The sequence below is a fragment of the Gossypium raimondii genome, chromosome 7 (assembly GCF_025698545.1).
Source record: "Gossypium raimondii isolate GPD5lz chromosome 7, ASM2569854v1, whole genome shotgun sequence".
Lineage (NCBI taxonomy): Eukaryota > Viridiplantae > Streptophyta > Magnoliopsida > Malvales > Malvaceae > Gossypium > Gossypium raimondii.
This window is the reverse complement of record NC_068571.1, coordinates 33,421,645-33,442,436: the sequence shown is the minus strand read 5'-3', so window position 1 is coordinate 33,442,436 and position 20,792 is coordinate 33,421,645. Positions and strand designations below refer to the sequence as shown.

The 20,792-nt window shown below is 36.7% G+C and overlaps 1 protein-coding gene across 1 annotated transcript; it reads left to right on the top strand.

Moving 5' to 3' along the window:
• Positions 1-8,927: 8,927 nt before the first annotated feature.
• LOC105762595 (uncharacterized) lies at positions 8,928-9,734 on the top strand. The gene has a single exon (XM_012580373.1). The coding sequence runs from the start codon at positions 8,928-8,930 to the stop codon at positions 9,732-9,734; it is 807 nt and encodes a 268-aa protein (XP_012435827.1).
• The last annotated feature ends 11,058 nt before the right edge of the window (positions 9,735-20,792 follow it).

Here is a 20,792-nt window from a genome sequence, read left to right as displayed (position 1 = left end):
CCCCCTCTCCCTTCGACACTGCAACTCTCCCACCGTTCGTGCTCCTTCCCTCTCTCGCACAGCCGTGCGAACCACCAGTCTCCTTCGTGTGCACCACTTCCTTCGTGCCGTCGTCCCCACCCTCCAGTCCCCACTGTCGACTGCCGGTCCCCCACTGTTTGCCTTTCCTTTTTCTTTTTAGATTTATTATTATTTATTATTTTTGCTTTTCGTTTCATTTTTCTTATTATTCCTATTTTTACTAGTTTTATTTTTTGTATTTTTATTATTATGCTTATTCTTGTTATGATCATTTTTATTATTTATTTTATCATTCTTTGCACTATTATTCCTATTATTGATTATTCCTATTATATTATTATTTTTAGTATTGTTCATTATTGGTTCTTTTTAGTATTAAGTCTTGTTTCTTTTAGTATTCTTTTATGATTATTGTTTATATTATCTTCGATATCAATTTATATATTTTTCGTCTAGTTGTTGATGTTGACTTTGATTTTTATTGCATGGGTTATTGGATTGCCTCTACTCTGATTGATTCGTCCACTGGCTTCATTTGATGTTGAATATACCCAATTAAAAAGTGTATCAATTATTTTATAGTCTAATTTTTAAATAATTGGATATATTCATACATTTAAGAAAAATATTCAAACGATTTATAAAATTATATTTAATTTATAAAATATTTTACTTTTTATACATCCTAAAAGTACCAATAGAATTAAAACATTGATGCACATATAAATTTTTAAAGAGTATTAATTTTTAATATTTTTAAACTTTATATAATTTATAAAATTGTCTTGAATGAATCTAAGCATATGGTTGTCTAGATTCATTCTAGACTTAATTGTTAAATGGTTTTTTATTAATTTTAAATTTTATTTAAAATTTTATAAATTTTAATAATTTTTACAAATTTATAAAAAAATTTTATTTTTAAAAGAAATTAAGCTTTGAAACAAATGAACCTAGACAACTTTTTTGTCCAGGTTCATTCTAGTAATAAATTAAATATTCTTTTTGATTTTTTTTCTTTTTTGTGATTTGAGCAACTGTCGTCGACATAGAATGCCACGTCAGTGTTGTTAATGACCATGTCAGCACTATAATGTAACCTCCCTAACTTGGTCTAGATGTTAGACCCAAATTCGAGATATTACATTAGCCACCGAGATGACCTAGTAAGCTATCAGAGTTTATAAAATAGTCATTTTACAACTTTTTATTTTATTTTTAGAAGAAAACTTAGTTAATTACCAATTTATTTATTACACAAAAAATTTAATTATAATTTAACAGCAAAAAAATTGACACCTACCTTAGTTTTAATAAAAGATTGTATCTCATGCATAGATAATTAAGTTTCCTAATTTTAATAACCTAAATCAATATTAAAGGTCATGTATGATGAATAAAATATTACAGTATTCGAATAATCTAAAATATCAAATAATGAACCTAAAATATTTTAACAAATAAAACTGAGTGAGACCCTCCGGATGTCGTGTTCGCGTCCTACCTTGGTGGATTATCTATAAAGAAGAAAATTAAAATGAGGAGTAAGCTATGACGTTCAATGTGAGTTCAATCACAAGAAAGTCAGTGCAAAAGTATAAGCATACAGAAATATGTCACACAGAAATAATTTACAGTGGCAATATCAAAATATCAATGTTTCAGATTATTCATCAATATATATATGTATATATATACCGTATCAAGATTTTTAGTTTTGTATGCACATGTTTTTACGGATGCTATACAGTTTCAATTTTAATATAAAAGATCTTACCCCACCGTTACACACCACAAATGGGAGTTCCCCTTAACTCCAACCACCAACACATTGAGTTGTGGCTTAACCACCAAAATTTTGTAGGTAAATTGTTAATGGTTGTGTACACACAACAAAACACTATAGATGGAATCTGCTTATGGGTACACATCAAAATAATGTAGGTAAATTATGCCACTGGCCGTGGATGCGCAACATGATTGCAAGTAATAACTGTTGATGGGTTGTGGATGCATAGAAAGACGTCGCAGATGGAATCTTCTTATGGCTGTGGGTACACAAAAATAACATCACAGATAGACTCTACCTATGGCTATTGATATACAACAAAATAATGTAGATAAACTATCAATACTTTATTCGTACATATCGTTCCACCCCTTGCAATGCAATATGGCGTGCTCATAACAGATCAATACAGTAACATTTAATATGCTTTTAACAAAACCATACGGTAGCAATAATTATGCTTATAATAGTTTGATATAGTGGCAAATATTATGCTTATAGTCGATCGATTCAGTTAGCAAAAGCCATGCTTATCATATGTTCAGTTTAATAGTAACATAAGATAGGTTGTACATACAATCACAAATACATATACCATAGACATGTATATATAATTCACAATTCATGCAAATATATATAATATTAATTTAGTCAATTAGACCATGGATTCTAACCTTATTCATATCATCAGAGACTTAATTGAATAAAATAGAACACTAAAAATAGTTAGGGAACCATTCAGGGACTAAACATAACAAATTATATAATTCTGGGCAAAACTATAAATTCTTAAAAATAAGGGCACATGGCCGTGGCGAGGCTGTGTTGGGTGCTATAGATTGTGTAGAGGGGTTACACTGCCGTATGCCTAGGCTGTGTAATAGATTGTGCCGGTGTGGAAATTACAAAATCAAGTTACAAGGAAGACACGACCGTGTGGCAGGCCATGTGGAGGGTTCTTGGTGGTGTGAGATTCGAACTAGCCTAGGGTTCCAGTTACACATGGCCCTATGAGAGGTAGTGTGGCCCTAATTTGAAGCACGATTTGCCCTGATTTACTTGTAAAAGAACACACACCTTTAACTAGGATCTTGACCCATGTTCCTCGCACTCAGATTTGGTCTGATACACCTAAAACGGGTCATTTAAACGAAAATTTTACACGAGTTAACGTTTGATTTCCAAGATTTATCAAGATTCATCGATATTAATGAAAGATTTTTCAAGAACCGTGAGCGGTTGATTAATTGTTTTGAAATATTAATATTAGATAGAAATTCTATGAAATTTTGAGGTCTAAACTTTAAAACAAGATGTACTTATCGAACTTGATAGAACTACAGAAACTATTGATGAATTCAAAAATTGGTAGAAAATCGATTTACCGGGGATTGATTTAATATGGAAAGCAAAATAATTTCAGCAATAGGAAGAAAATTTTGATGCAAGAAGAGGATGGAAAAGAAATATGAGAAGAAATAGGGAGAGAGAAAAGAATTCTATTTAGGGTTTGAAAGAAATCAAAAACCATGTCTAATTGGGAAAGATTAAACTAAATAGCTAGGGTTTTCAAATTTTAAGGGAGTTACATGGTAATTTACCCATGTTGCCAAATATAAAATAAAAATAGAGGGAGAAAATGGCATGGCTCGATCTTAGGGATACAAAGGGGAAAGGTAATGCTTAACCGTTTAGGTTGTTGCCCATTCTTGTTGAGTTTTTAATTCAAATAATATTTGATTTAGTATGGTTTTCAACCTAGTTTGTTGAAAATAAAAGGTTAAGAAATGAAAGAGGAGTGGATAGAACATAGGACCTCTAAGAAGTGCTCTAACACTTTGAAATTTAGGAGGTTAGAATAATTATGTGTTATTGTATTAATCTAAAACAAAATCTGATTAGGAGGTCTAATTTGAAAATAGTGTGTTTTAATTAAATTAGGACTGAATTGGAAAATGAGTAAAAATAAATTAAAAATATTAATCTTGAGTCTTGACTATGAGTATAAATTATTATGAACTAAAATAGGAAAGTGTTAAAAACTATAAAGTTGAATAAGTTAAATAATTGATTAAAAGTATACACTAATAAAGAATAGGTAAGTTGAGCATGAAATAGATATGTACAATTAAGTGACTAAAATTAGCATGAATTGAGTCTTAATGTTAATAGTTAAAATCTTTAGAAATTATTTAAGTAGCTAAGTTCCAAATCTCACTTTTTGCATTTTTCCTCTATATTTTTCAAGCCATTAAGGATGGGAACCAAGTTAGTGAAAGATTTAAATATGGTAGAAATAGAATATGATATGGGTAGTAGCTTAATGGTTAACCTTACTCTTTTCCACTGGCACGTTCAAGTCACGCTAACTCCTTCCAAATTTTTGTTGATTTCAGTAGAATGGGTTAATTACCAAAATAGCCCCCTAAAGTTTGCTTAATCTTATCTATAATTCATATCTTATCCTTTTTCAAAATTCAAATAGAATTAAAATTCCACTATCTTTTTAAATACTTATCTTAATTTGAAATTCAAATTAATCCTTTTAAAAATCCTAATTAGAATTTGTGTTTCCTATTTTTGATTATGATTTATTATTCCTTATTTTTTTATCTTATTAGACGTAACAACCCAAATTTGCCTGGTCCCAAAAGCACAAACAAAAATAAACATTAAATTAGATTAAAATAAAAACAAAAAAAAACAACAACAATAAGCAGTCCATTTTAAATGTCCATTTACAGACTTTAGGCCCAATACAAACTAACCCAATGTATAGCCTAACACCAGCCAGATTCTACCCTGACCCAATACAACAGACCCAAACCTTAGCCCAACTCGAAGTGGCCCGTTTCCTTGAAACATCCAGAAACCCTAGGGTTTCTGGAACAATTTGCGCAGTAGGCAAGTCAGGCTCCTCTCGTGCGTGCACCACCACACCTCCCAGCCACGCACGTGTCCGTACGGCTACCTCCGTACCACCAGGCTGGCCGGATACTTGCAAAAACACATAGAAGTATCAGCCAATAGGGAGAGAACAGGATAGGGGTGAACCTTTTATTTTTTATTATTATTTTCTGCAAATCGGTCTATAAAAAAGCCATCCGAACACTGTAAATGATTTACGCATTGAGAATACAAAAAAAAAAACCACAATACCAAAAGATGATTCCTTTCTTGTCTTTAACAGATTATTTTCTTTGGTTTTCTTTCATTTTTTTTTTGCATATATTGATAGTTTGTTGGGATAAGAACAGTAAAAAAGGGAAGAGGGATATACCTGGTGACCGCAACCACTCTCTCCGTCGTCATCAGAGTCGAGTGGGGGTGGAAGGATCTGTGGAGTCGAGTCGTCTAGCAGCAGGAGGGTGGAGGCTAGGGTCTGTTTCAACAGACTGTTTTTTAGGGTTATGGGGCCCTTTTATAGCGTGTAAAACGACACCGTTTAGGGCCTACTTCAGTGGCCCTTAAACGACGTCATGTTGGCTGATTAACCCCCAGCAACCTGCGCGGTGACCCGATCCAGGGAAGGATCCGCACGTTTTGGCCTCCGTTGGGGGATTTGCGCAAATGCCCCTTTCTATTTTTACAGCGCGTTTAAATCGATCCCTTTTATTTTTTTAATTTTGCTTTGTATTTTTGTTATCGTTGCATTTTGACCCAGCTTGCAACGCCGCGTTTTGGGGAAGCGAGATATTTCCCAATCGGGCCCCCATGTAATACGCGTGTTGCAGCATGGTCCCCCATTCTCCTTTAATCTCAGTTGTTCCCTGTTATTTCGATTTTGTTTGTGATTTAGTCCTACTTGTTATTTAGTTTTTTTATTTATTTTATCAGTAAATCTATTGTATTTTTATTATCATGCTTATTCTTATTATTGTATTTCTTTATATATTTGTTTTTTATACATATAATTAATTTTATATTTTTATAAAAAGTTAATTTATATATTTTTATATATATGTATGAATAATATTTTTTTACTATACGTATGTATATATAATAATACATTATTAATTCCAAATGATATATTTATGTATGGAATCCTTATTCCTTTTAAATTTGTTGTTTTATTTTAACTTCTATATATTATTATGTACATACTATTATTTATACTAGATTTTATTTATATAAATAAAAATGTAGGCATTAATTTTAAAGTTATTCACTTTTATTTCATTTTGTTTTTAAATCTTTCATTAAAATTCATTCAAACCTTTTATCTGCTTTTCTTAGTTCTATTACCAAATTCTATCAAATATTTGTACTATTCATTATTATTGTTGACTTTTGTTGTTTTAAATTGATTATGAATTTGTTGGTTGCCTAAATTTTAATATGGATGTTTGTGTAATATGATTAAAGTCGATGTTTGTATTTGCCTATTTGTTTAATTGTATCTAGTTTAAGTTTAAATTGTTATTTATCTTCTACATTATGTGTATCATCATTTAATCATGTTCCTTTGTAAGAGTCGAATTTTATTTAAGCTTCATAATTGTTATTTCATAATCTTTAAAAAGGGCTTGGCATTAATAGATTATCGAGAAAATTGTACCCTAACTTACTGAGCTTCGATTCTTCCCGATGAATTTAGGTAACTAAGCGCCCATTTTATTGAAACCCTGCAATTATTAAATGAAGTTCTTAAGATTTCAAAATATTGGATCCTAACTTACTGGATACGACATTTTGTTATCTCCATTTTAAAATAAAGGCAATGTTTGATGTTTAAGAATTTTGAGAAATTGAACCCTAACTTACTGGGTTCGAATTTCTCGATTGACTTAGATAATCAAATAACCTTCTTAAAACACGTGATTTTCTAAAAAAAGGGGACAAATCTAATTTCGAGGATTGATTGGTTGCACCCTAACTCACTGAGTGTGGCAATTTATTTTTGCGGAATAAGTGTGTCTTATCAATCAATTTAGTTTATTCAAGTTTTCCCACCAAAGGATTGTATTTTAAAATCTTTTCAAAGTTTCAACATTAAGATATCAAATAATCAATTCGGTACCAATTTTGGGCGTTACGAGTATGCTGACCCTTCCTCGTGCGTAACCGACTCCCGAGCTTATTTTCACATATTTCGCAGACCAAATCTATTTTTATGGTGAACCGGTCACACCTTAATAAATTATCGATGGTGACTCCCATTTGCAGTGTCAAAGTCGATTCCCGTTTCTTCAAATTTTAGAAATGGTTTCGACAGCTTGGCGACTCCACTGGGGACACCAAGAGAGTCAGGCTGTAAAATTGATTGTTTTGTCTTATTGTCGAAAATTAAAAATTGGGTTGTAAAATTTTTTTTACGATATTCTCTTTGCATTTATTTGTATGATCATTGTAAATTGTGCTTTTATACCTTGGCATCATAGTGCATAAACACTGTTTAGTCTTACCCTTTTTAAGTGGGAGTGAGAAGCTACTCCTTTGTGAGGTTTTCACCTCCGTGCAGGATAGTGAATCACTTTCGGGATACATACGTACCTATGTCTTTGTAAGATTTTCATCTCCGTGCAGCCATAGGGAAATGTATTCCCCTGAACCGAGCTCGGTCTGTATGAGCCTATAATGGGTGAAGATCGAGGAATCTGCTGGTTCGGGTACCTTGACTATTAAAACCAAAATCGCATATAGATAGCCTAGGAACCCAACCTAGGTAGAACTCCCCCAAACCCTAGGGATTGCCCGTATAAATGCTTGTTTCTCTCGTATTTGTTGAAAATTTTGTTATACTGACTTATGGTGTTTTATTGCTATTTTTGCATGTCATTTCATATTCGAAAGAGTGTCGATTCAAGTTCGATTGTTAAATTAGGAAGTTTTCCATGGAGAACGGCTTTCTTGATAAGGTGGAAGACATTGCCATTGTCCGTATATGGACAGAGAAAGTGCAATTGGAAAAAGGAGACAGTCTAGCTAAGGATTATGTGTAAGAGCTGTGGGACTATACTCGTATTAGTGTGACGCAAAATTGCTTTCAGGAGTTAAAAGAGATATGGGATAAGTGGAACGATGAGACCAAGTAGTTGTTCTACTTTAATTATGAAGACTTACCGTATTTGCTTGATATCAAGGTGGATAAGCGTTTGTTTCGGGCCTTGCTCAATATTGGACCCCTGCATATAGCTGTTTCACTCTTGGAAAAGTAGATCTGGTGCCTACGGTAGAGGAATATACGGCTTTACTACATTGTCCAAGGCTTCAGGTGGATAAAGCATATTCTAGAGCCGCATATGTCACGGAATTTTGGAAGAAACTGATGAATATTATTGGCATAAGTGAGCAGTGAATCATGGCCAGGATCAAGCAGAAAGGGGAGTGTAAATGTATTCCATGGAGGAATTTGTGAGACTTGATCCTAGCACATCCTGATGGGAAAAAGAAGGTCGATGTGTTTTCTTTGAGTATCTACGAGTTAGTGATTTTCCCTAAAGCATTGGGGCATGTTGACGAAGCGGTTTCAGATCTCTTTGATCAGTTGGGTAAAGGGGTCACGCCTGTTCCTGTGATTTTGGCTGAAACGTTCAGATCTTTGAATGCGTGTAGTCGAGCGGGTGAAGGCAGATTTATAGGCTGTGCGCAATTGTTGATAGCTTGGTTCCATAGTCATTTCTAGAAGGTCGACAAAGTTTCGTATCGAGTTTTCTCTGGGCATTACTCCCCGTTAAACGAGATAGTGGCTATGCCAAGAAGGGATGATATATCAGAGGAAAATTAGATAGCAATTCTGCAAAATCTTCAAGAGGATGATGTGGAGTGGAGAGCTCATTGGATGATTCCTGATGGAATTCTCTACCGTTGTGGGAGCTTTGATTGGATTCCGTTGCTTGGGATTTGGGGAGCCGTCGGGTATGCACCTTTGTTGGTCCTAAGGCAATACAATTCAAGATAGTTTGTGCCAGCAACGCATGGTTTAGCTCAATGTGAGTTCTCGTACCTAGGAGACAATTATAAGGAAAAGGTGAAAGAAATTTCTCAGGCTTGGAATCAGTTTCATAGGATGAAAAGGCTAGCTGTGGATCCGATGACAACTCCATAGTACGGTGAGTGGCGAAGCAAGAGAATTAATGATAACATTCCGGAGTTAAACTTAGAGGGTGTTCGACCAATGGAAGAGTACCTACAAGTGATCCCATCAGAGTTGGAGACTATAAAACAAGATTTTGAAAAAAAGAATTTAGAACTCGAAAGGAAGATAGAGCGGTTGGAAGAAGAGAAGATGCATTTAAGGCTAGACGCTGACGTCCAAAAGTTAGAAGCTGAAAAATTAAAGAAAGGGAATAATAAAGTAGAGGAGGATCTGGATAGCTTAAAGACAGACTACAAAAAGCTACGAGTATCAATGAGAACCGCGAGACTGGGAAAGACTTCAGAGCAATGGCGACAGGAGATCCAGGAAGAAAGAAACAAGGCTGATGGATGGGAAAAGAAATGCCAAGAGACTCAGTCACAAAACAAGGCCTTAGAGAGGAATCTGTTAGAAAGCCGGAGTGAGACGGATGAATTAAAGGCAAGAATAGTTGAACTTGAAAGGTCTCTCCATCATTACCGAAATCGTAATACCACGGTGGAGCTAAGAGCGAGCTTGAACAAGATTGAGAAAACAAAGAAAAGAGTAGAAGAATTAGAGGCGACATTACAAGACTATGAGATGCGGGTTGAATTTTTCAAAGCGAATGAAGAACGTCAGAAAGAGCAGCTCTACTATTATCAGAGCAAAGTTAGAGACAGAGATCACGTTATGGGAGAAGCCGTGGCCCAGATTCGGGAGGTAGCCGATTACTTGCAGACCTTGGCAGTACAAGCTGACACTTTGAGTGTAAAATACGAGTTTGAATCAGATCGGAGAAAAGAGCTTGCTTCGCTATTTAGAAAAATTAAAGTTCTGAGCATTAGGGCAAAACTGTATATGTAATCTATTTTATGTAAAGAATTTTGTTTTCTAAATGAAGCTTTCTAAATGAAATTGAATTAGAATCGACGCCTTCTTGCATTCATGCATTGCATTACATTGCATCATATGCATTAAAGTCCACCGAAAGACCCTAATTGGTTAAAATCATTACAGTTAACCTAGAAACTGACAAAAGCTCACCAATTAAGCATCAATACGGTACTCGTCAAAAAACTAAGGAAATGGACCAAAGATTAGAGAAACTGGAGCAAATGCAAAAAGGATATGCAAGAACGGTTACAAGTACAAATGCAATAGCGACTAGATAAAGTTCAAGAGGACATGATGGAAAAATTGATCAAAGCTCAAAAAGATGCAATGGCTGAATTGACCCATCTACTGACGGGAGGAGTAGATAAGGGAAAGGGCCCTATGGCCAATCCTGGAGAAAGTAGTGAGGATCCGTTATATCCTCTGGGTTTCACTCCACCAAATGTACAAACCCAAACTGAAATGTACCCAAAAGGACCGTCTGTCACAATTAGGCCGCAACAATTACAAACTAGTGTCACGATCCCCATAATTTTCCAGGAACGATCAAGTTTAAGCCCGTAAGAAAACCCAATTAATCCTATTATTCCCGATTTTGATGAAATAGCTGAAGAAGGAAAGGCAAATGCGGAATTGCCAAAACAGTGAGAAGATAGGTATAAATGGTTGGAGGAAAAATTCAAAGCCTTGAAAAGTGCTGATAGCACTCAGGGAGTCGACGCTAAAGATCTAAGCTTAGTCCCATATTTAGTACTTCCTCCCAAATTTAAGATGCCTGAATTTGAAAAATACAATGGAATTAGCTGCCCCGAAGCCCACATCACCATGTTCTGTAGAAGGATGACTGGCTACGTTAATAATGATCAGTTGTTAATACACTGTTTCTATGACAGTTTGGTAAGGGCAGCGTCTAAATGGTGCAATCAATTGAGTCGTACCAAGATTGGTTCATGGAGAGACCTAGCACAGGCATTCATGAAACAGTACAGCTATGTAACGGATATGACCCCCGATAGAATTACATTACAAAACATAGAGAAGAAGCCGAGCGAGAGCTTCAGGCAGTACGCACAAAGATGGAGGGAAGTTGCTATCCAAGTCCAACCGCCACTCTTAGAAAGAGAAACTATGATGCTCTTTATCAATACCTTAAAGGCCCCATTCATCACGCACATGCTGGGAAGTGCAATAAGAAGCTTCTCAGATATAGTAACGAATGGTGAAATGATTGAGAATGCCATAAGAAATGTTAAAATAGAAACATGAGAGAGTAACAAAAGGCCAGCCTCGAGAAGGAAGGAAAATGAGGTAAACAACGTGAATGCATACAATAAGTCGATTAGGGTGAACCAGCCAAGAAAGGTGGTTGCTAGTCAACAAGGTTCAGCAAGACAAGAATCTGGCGTAAGACAAGGTACTGAGAAGCCCTAGTTCACACCAATTCCGATGTTATACAATGAGCTGTATCAGAAGTTGTTCAATGCACACGTTGTCTCTCCCTTTTACTTAAACCCTTTGCAACCCCCGTATCCCAAATGGTATGATACGAACGTACAATGTGATTACCACGTGGGAATTACAGGGCATTTAATAGAGAATTGCACGACTTTCAAGAAGGTAGTTGAGAGACTCATCAGCATGGGTGTTGTCAAATTGGACGACTCACCTAACGCGGAAGATCCGTTACCTAATCATGCTGATAAAGGAGTGAATATGACGGGCGAAAGTAGGGGAGAAGAAGTCAAGAACGACATTGCTGAAGTAAAAACTCCTTTGAAATGGGTTTGGAGAGAAATGGCGAAGAGAGGGCTAGTTATTTCAGATTTTGAAGAAAGGTATGAGACTCAAAACTATTGTGAATTCCACCGTGAAATAGGACATGAGATTCAAGAATGTGAGGGATTCAGGGCTCTGGTCCAAAACATGATGGATAACAAAGAGATGAAGTTTTATGAAGAAGTGGAGGGTAAAAGAAATATTTGCACATTAGAGTCGGCAACGAAGACTACAGAAATGAATCATCCTGTGATCATCATTTCATGACCTCGGAGCAATGAGTCTAGGCTTCATATAACACCAAAAATTTTAATTCAGAAACCATTAAATTTCTCATATAAGGATAGCAAAATGGTGCCGTGGAATTATGGGTGCAATGTGACAATCTTGGGAAGAGAAGCGGAGACAAATCAGGAAATAGGTTCTTACACGCGCAATGGGAAACGATATGACGCTCAAGCAGAATCGTCAAGAGAAGAGAATTTGAAGAAAGAACAGAGGAAAGGGAAGGCAGTGGAAGTTGAGCCATTGGTTAATGAACCAATAAAAGAAGAGGAGGCAAAAGAGTTTTTGAAACACAATGAATATAGTGTTGTGGAGCAACTGCACAAACAGTCGGCCCGTATTTCTATATTAGCTTTGCTCCTAAGCTCAGAAGTACATCGAAGTGCACTGATGAAAGTACTAAATGAAACATATGTGGCTGATGATATTTTAGTAAGCAAGCTGGATCGGTTGGTCAACAATATAAGTGCTGACAATTTTATCTTCTTCAATGATGACGAAATACCGTCTGGTGGTAGAGGTTCTACTAAGGCTTTGCACATTACTACCCGATGCAAGGGGTACACACTGCCAGGGGACTTGGTTGATAATGGATCTACACTGAACGTATTGCCTTTATCTACTCTTAATCGGTTACCGGTGGACAGTTCACACATGAAAGCAAGCCAGAGTATAGTAAGGGCATTTGATGGAACAAAAAAGAGGGTTATGGGGAGAATTGAGGTACCATTAATGATTGGCCCAACTATTTATGAGTTGGACTTCTTAGTAATGGATATTAAACCTTCCTACAACTGTTTATTAGGAAGACCATGGATACACTCAGCCGGGGTAGTACCTTCATCTCTACATCAGAAGGTGAAGTTATTGTCAGAAGGTCGGTTGATAACAATAAATTCGGAGGAAGATATCATCGCAGCAGTAACCAGTGATGCACCTTATGTGGAAATCAATGATGAGGTAGTGGAATGTTCTTTTCGGTCATTAGAATTTGTGAACGCGATGTTTATTCTTTGAAGGAAGCGAAATTCCGATCAAAATATCCAGGACCACAGAGATGGGGTTGCGATTGATGATAGGAAGAGGAGCTTCACCCGAAAAAGGATTGGGAAAATATCTTCAAGGAAAGATTGAAGCACCGATGCTGAAGGGAAAGTTCAATAGTTTTGGCTTAGGGTACAAGCCAGACATAAAGCAGAAGAAGAAAGAAGCAGAGAAAAGACAAGAGAGAAGAAGGGCACATTTGAACGGATATGAAGTTAAGTGGGAGCCTTTGACCTTTCCACATATATCTGCATCTTTTGTGTCGGGTGGGTTTATTCACCCTGAGCGAGGAGTGTTCAGAAGCGAAGGCATTGAAGAAATGTTGGAAAATTTTCATATCAACGTTATAGAAACAACTAAGAAAAAGGCCTTGTTGGAGATCTGTCCTTACGAACCTGGGACCGAGCTAAACAATTGGACTGCGGAAGAAATCCCTGTAGTTTTTAGGGCTTATTCAGAGTAATGCTCAGAACATTTTTGTTGTTTTTAGCCTGGAAATGATAGGAAATCCTTTGTGAAATAGGCTTGAGCCTGAATATCATTATTTTAATGAAATACATCTTTACATTCATTTCGAGCAATTATTCTTTATTCTTTTCATGCAAGTAAATATTTTTCATTTGATTTATTGTCTTCCAAATAATTCTTTCATTTGTAACATTATTGTACAAATAATTATTCATAAATTTATATATTCTTGGTATATTCTTTGATATATTCCCTCATAGGTCCTCAGATATCAATGACATGAGTGACGCTGCTTCAAACACGGAGCCTCTTTTTGAGCAAGACATGTGTTTAGAGGGATCTCATGACTTTGAAAATGACGAAGACTGTGGTATATCTCCGGACTTGTCGAGAATGGTAGAACAAGAGGATAAGCAGATCCTACCTTATAAGGAATCATTAGAAATTGTGAGCCTGAAGGAAGGAAATGAGGTGAAAATTGGAACTGATGTCACCGCAAAGACAAAACAAGACCTCATTGAATTACTCTGAGAGTTCAAAGATGTTTTCGCGTGGTCATACCAAGATATGCCCGGGCTAAGTACTAGCATTGTGGTACATCGTCTGCCCATAAAAGAAGATTGTAAACCATTTCAGCAGAAGCTCAGGAGGATAAGACCTGATGTTGTGCTAAAAATAAAAGAAAAAGTCAAAAGGCAGTTCAATGCTGGATTTTTACAAGAGATCAAATATTCAGATTGGGTAGCAAACATCGTCCCTGTTCCCAAGAAAGATGGAAAGCTACGAATGTGTGTGGATTACAGGGACTTGAAGAAGGCTAGTCCAAAAGATAATTTTCCGTTGCCTCACATTGATACTTTGGTAGATAATACGGTGGGACACTCATTATTTTCTTTCATGGATGGCTTTTCTGGATACAATCAAATAAAGATGCACCCCGAAGATATGGGGAAAACAACATTCATTACCTTATGGGGAACATTTTGTTACAAAGTAATGCCCTTCGGATTGAAGAATGCGGGAGCAACGTATCAAAGAGCTATGGTGACTTTGTTTCATAACATGATGCATAAGGAGGTCGAAGTCTATGTTGATGATATGATTGCAAAGTCTAGAACTGAAGAAGAGCATGTTCAAGTCTTCAAAAGATTATTTTTGAGATTGAGGAAATTTCAGCTCAAGTTTAACCCAGCAAAATGCACGTTTGGAGCCAGATCAGGGAAGTTATTAGGCTTCATAGTTAGCAGAAAGGGGATTGAGGTTGACCCAGACAAAGTGAAAGCAATCCGAGACCTATCTCCTCCACACACTCAGAAAGAAGTCCGAAGTTACCTAGGAAGATTGAATTACACTGCTCGATTCATTTCACAATTGATTGAGAAATGTGATCCAGTATTCCGTCTTTTAAAGAAGCATAATCCAGGCCATTGGGATGAGGAATGTCAGGAGGCTTTTGATAAGATAAAGCAATATTTGGCTAATACTCCCGTGCTATCACCGCCAAGTCTGGATAGGCCATTGATATTGTATTTAACGGTGTTTGAGAATTCCATGGGATGTGTATTGGGCCAACACGATAAAACGGGAAAGAAAGAAAGGGCAATATACTATCTCAGTAAGAAATTCACTGGCTGTGAAATGAGATACTCATCAATTGAGAAATTGTGTTGTGCTTTAATCTGGGCAACACGAAGACTAAAACAATATATGTTGTATCATACGACTTGGCTGATTTCAAAGTTGGATCCTTTAAAATATATGATGGAATCAACTGCTTTAAACGGGAGAATGGCTAGATGGCAGATCCTGCTCTCTAAATTTGACATAGTATATGTAAATCAGAAGGCCATAAAGGGGAGTGCAATAGCTGATTTTCTGGCTAGTAGAGCCTTGAAGGACTATGAGTCTTTGAACTTCGATTTTCCAAACGAGGACTTGATGTATGTGGCAAAAACTGAAAAAAATCCTCAAAGGGATCACCTGTGGAGGTTAAATGCTACGGGTAATGGAATTTGGGCAGTCTTGGTATCCCCGAGTGGAGATCATTACCCTGTGGCTAGCAAGTTGGACTTCGATTGCACAAATAATATGGCAGAGTATGAAGTATGTATTATGGGCATTCGTGCAGCATTTGAGTGGAACATCAAAATGCTAAGAGTGTATGGGGATTCTGCATTGGTGATATACCAACTCAAAAGGGAGTGGAAAACTAGTGACCCTAAGTTAATCAGTTATAGAAAGCTGGTCCTTGAATTGGTTGATGAGTTTGACGATATCACCTTCTATTATCTCCCATGAGAGGAAAGCCAAATGGCTGATGCATTGGCTACTCTAGCTTCATTGATTCAGGTGAACATATTTGAGGTAATGAGGCCTATTCAGATGAGTATCTACGAAACCCCAGCTCATTGCTACAGTATTAAGGAGGAGGGAAAAGATGATCATCCTTGGTATCAGAGTATCCTACAGTATGTGAAGAATCGAGAGTACCCTAGTCAAGCAACAGAGAATGACAAGAGAACTCTAAGAAGAATAGCAATTGAATATGTCCTAGATGGGGAAGTGCTATACAAAAGGAGGAAGGATCATGAGATTTGGATAGTATTGGTCCACTATGGAAGGAGATTGCATTAATCATGCTAAGAAATGTCATAAATGTCAGATTTATGGAGACAAGATGCATGAACCCCCTTCACCACTTCACGTCATGACCTCTCCATGGCCGTTTTCCATGTGGGGTATGGATGTTATTGGGCCGATATCACCAAAGGCTTCTAATGGGCATCGTTTCATCTTTGTAGTCATTGATTACTTTACCAAGTGGGTAGAAGCTGCTTCATACGCAAATGTCACGAAGTCAGCAATCAGCAAGTTCTTGAAAAAGGAGATCATTTGTCGATATGGAATGCCTGAGAAAATCATATCCGAAAATGCGTTGAATTTGAACAATAGCACAATAGCGGAGGTTTGCAGCCAATTTAAAACCAAACATCATAACTCGTCGCCGTATCGTCCAAAAATGAATGGTGCAGTGGAGGCGGCCAATAAGAACATTAAAAGAATTGTGGGGAAAATGACTGAAACTTACAAGGATTGGCATGAGAAGTTATCATTTGCTCTCCTTACCTATCGAACATCTGTTAGAACTTCTACCGGGGCAACACCTTTTTCTCTAGTTTATGGAATGGAGGCAGTATTACCCATTGAAGTTAAGATCCTTTCTCTACGGGTGTTATTTGAACTCCAGTTGGACGAAGCTGAATGGGTCCAATCTCGATATGACCAGTTGAACCTAATAGAAGAAAAGAGGTTAAGAGCCATTCACCATGGGCAAATGTACCAGAAACGAATGATGCGAGCCTATAATAAAAAGGTTCGCCCTAGAGAATTTCGTGAAGGAGACTTGGTGCTAAAAAAGATTCTTCCTATGCAAAAAGACTTTAGAGGAAAATGGATGCCAAATTGGAAAGGTCCTTATGTTGTAAAGAAGGCCTTTTCCGGTGGAGCTTTGATCCTAAGTGAGATGGATGGTAAAAGTTTGCCAAACCCCGTAAACGCAGATTCCGTTAAGAAATACTTCACCTGAAAGAAAAAAGGGACCAAAGTGAAAACCCGCAAAGGGCGCTTTGCTTCCTAAAAAAGAAGAAGAGAGATTTAGAGAGGCTAAGGTGAAAACCCGCAAAGGGCGCCTTGAGACCAAAGGGGGCTTGAGTCGAAAACCCAAAAAGGCGGCTCAAATATTGATCGGAATGGGGCATTAGGTGATTTGAGCTGCTCAAATTTTGATTGGGGCATATGATGATCTTGCTATACCTGAACCAACAAGAAAGGGTATGCGACATCTTGGAGCATTGACAGAGTACTGCAGATCTCCTAAACACATATCAAACTCAGAATGGTCTTTAGAAAGTTTGTACAGAGAAATTCAAGCTGCGATAACTGGGGGCACCTAGTTCTTATTTTATTGAATGTGTTATTCTTGAAAATACCTTTTTCTTTTTGTTAAGATACACATTCTCAATCAACTTCTTTGTTATTCTTCTTTCGCTATCTTCGATATTTTATTTCTTTTGAGTTATGATCAGAACCAACTTTATTCTTATCCATTATTATGATCTTTTTGCAAACATGTTGCATTGGAATAATGATTAATGGACTAATAAAAATTTTACAAAAGAAGTTTTGCATGTGACTCTGAAAAGTTTTAATAATACAGTAACCTGAAACAACACTATTGTTTAGAATGAACCAAGTTTAAAGGTCAAAAATCTAAAAAGGAAAAGTATGAATTAAAACAATCCCTTTTGGATTTTATTCAGAAAGCATAGATTGAACAAGATGTCAGCAATAATCGTGAGTTGGTAAGAAGAAATTTCTGGAGGAAATTTCTTCGCGCGCAAATATTTGATGTGGCACTTTGAGAATGGTATAAAAACCAAAGAATTACACGGTGGGTATCTTTCAAAGTGCGATGGGAAAGGGTTGAAAAGCCAGATCTCCTCATTTTTTAGTCACATCTTGAAAATGAAGATACAACTTTTGCATCCCAGTGGATTAAACTTGGAAGTTTACAGTGGGGGCAATTTAATTAAGTGTTTCATTGAAAGCACCAGCCGGGAAGGAAGGCGTTAAAGTACGGTCATCACAAAAGCCTTAATAGATTTTGAGTAATACAGCAGCATCTTGCATTCATGCAAACATCATTCATATGTCTAGTTAGGAGCATTTGATTCATTTTTATCATACCATCCTAATCTTTAGGCATAATTAAGTTTATCAAAAGTTTATGTTCCCTAGAAAACAAATCAACGAGTAAGCAGGTCTTATCCCCCTGAAGTTACAGTGGGACAGATCGGAGATGGCAAATCTTATCTCCCTGAGGTTGCAGTGGAGCAGATTGAAGCCGATAATCCTATCTCCTTGAAGTTGTAGTGGAGCGGATTAAAGTAATAGATCTTATCTCTCTGAAGTTGCGGTAGAGTGGATCGTAACAAGTCTTATCTCCCTGAGGTTGCAGTGGAGTAGATTGAAGCCGATAATCCTATCTCCCTGAAGTTGTAGTGGAGCGGATTAAAGTAATGGATCTTATCTCTCTGAAGTTGCAGTAGAGTGAATCGCATCAGGTCTTATCTCCCTGAGGTTGCAGCGGAGCAGACTGAGTAAGCAAGTCTTATCCTCCTAAAGTTGCAGTGGGACAGATCGAAGACCACAAATCTTATCTCCAAGAAATTGCAGTGGAGCGGATTAAGACGATGGATCTCATCTCTCTAAAGTTGCAGTAGAGCAGATCACATCAGACATATCTTTAAAGTTGAAACAGAACAAGTTGAAGCTACAATCCCCCTGAAGTTACAGTGGGACAGATCGAAGATGGCAAATCTTATCTCCCTGAGGTTGCAGTGGAGCAGATTGAAACCGATAATTCTATCTCCCTGAAGTTGCAGTGGAGCAGACAGAAGAAACCAATCCTAACTCCCTGAAGTTACAGTGGGTGGATTAAAACCATGGATCTTATCTATCTAAAGTTGCAGTAGAGCAGATCGCATCAAGTCTTGCCGACTAGAGATAGCAAATTTTGTTCTTTTCAGAAGCTACAAGCCACAAATCCTATGTTGCGGCGGAGTGGATCGAGGCACCAATTCCTATACCTCTGAAGATGCAGTAGGATGGAATGAGGCTACTTGAAGAAGAACATCAAAATCCCGTATGGCCAGGCAAATTTGGCTTTACTAGTCTTTGCTTCATTCTCGTTACACGATAATGAGCAAAGAGGGGCAACTGTAACAACCCAAATTTGCCCGGGCCCAAAAGCACAAACAAAAATAAACATTAAATTAGATTAAAATAAAAACAAAAAAAACAACAACAATAAGCAATTCATTTTAAATGTCCATTAACAGACTTTAGGCCCAATACAAACTAACCCAATGTATAGCCTAACACCAGCCAAATTCTACCCTGACCCAATACAACAGACCCAAACCCTAGCCCAACTCGAAGTGGCCCTTTTGCTTGAAACATCCAGAAACCTTAGGGTTTCTGGAACAATTTGCGTCGCAGTCAAGTTAGGCTCCTCTCGCTCGTGCACCACCACGCCTCCCAGCCACGTACGCATCCGTACGGCTACCCCCGTACCACCAGGCTGGCCGAATACCTGTAAAAACACACGGAAGCAGCAGCCAATAGAGAGATAACAGAATAGGGGTGAACCTTGTATTTTTTTATTTTTATTTTCTGTAAATCGAGCTATAAAAAAGCCATTCGAACATTGTAAACGATTTACGCATTGAGAATACAAAAAAAACCGCAATACCAAAAGGTGATTCCTTTCTTGTCTTTAGGAGATTATTTTCTTTGGTTTTCTTTCATTTTTTTGCATCTATTGATAGTTTGTTGGGATAAGAACAGTAAAAAAGGGAAGAGGGATATACCTGGTGACCGCAACCACTCTCTCCATTGTCATCGGAGTCGAGTGGGGGTGGGAGGATCTGTGGAGTCGAGTCGTCTAGCAGGAGGAGGGTGGAGGCTAGGGTCTGTTTCAACAGACTATTTTTTAGGGTTATGGGGGGCCTTTTATAGCGCGTAAAACGGCACCGTTTAGGGCCTATTTCAGTGGCCCTTAAACAGTGTCGTGTTGGCCGATTAACCCCCAGCAACCCGCGCGGTGACCCAATCTAGGGAAGGATCCGCGCGTTTTGGCCTCCGTTGGGCGATTTGCTCAAATGCCCCTTTCTATTTTTACAGCGCGTTTAAATCGATCCCTTTTATTTTTTAAATTTTGCTCTGTATTTTTGTTATCGTTGCATTTCGACCCAGCTTGCAATGCTGCATTTTGGGGAAGCGGGATATTTCCCAATCGGGCCCCATGTAATACGCGTGTTGTAGCATGGTCCCCCATTCTCCTTTAATCTCAGTTGTTCCCTGCTAATTCGGTTTTGTTTACGATTTAGTCCTACTTGTTATTTAGTTTTTTTTATTTATTTTATTAGTAAATTTATTGTATTTTTATTATCATGCTTATTCTTATTATTGTATTTCTTTATATATTTGTTTTTATACATATAATTAATTTTATATTTTTATAAAAGTTAATTTATATATTTGTATATATATGTATGAATAATATTTTTTACTATACGTATGTATATATAATAATACATTATTAATTCCAAATGATATATTTATGTATGGAATCCTTATTCCTTTTAAATTTGTTGTTTTATTTTAACTTCTATATATTATTATGTACATACTATTATTTATACTAGATTTTATTTATATAAATAAAAATGTAGGCATTAATTTTAAAGTTATTCACTTTTATTTCATTTCGTTTTTAAATCTTTCATTAAAATTCATTCAAACCTTTTATTTACTTTCTTAGTTCTATTACCAAATTGTATCAAATATTTGTACTATTCATTATTATTATTGACTTTTTGTTGTTTTAAATTG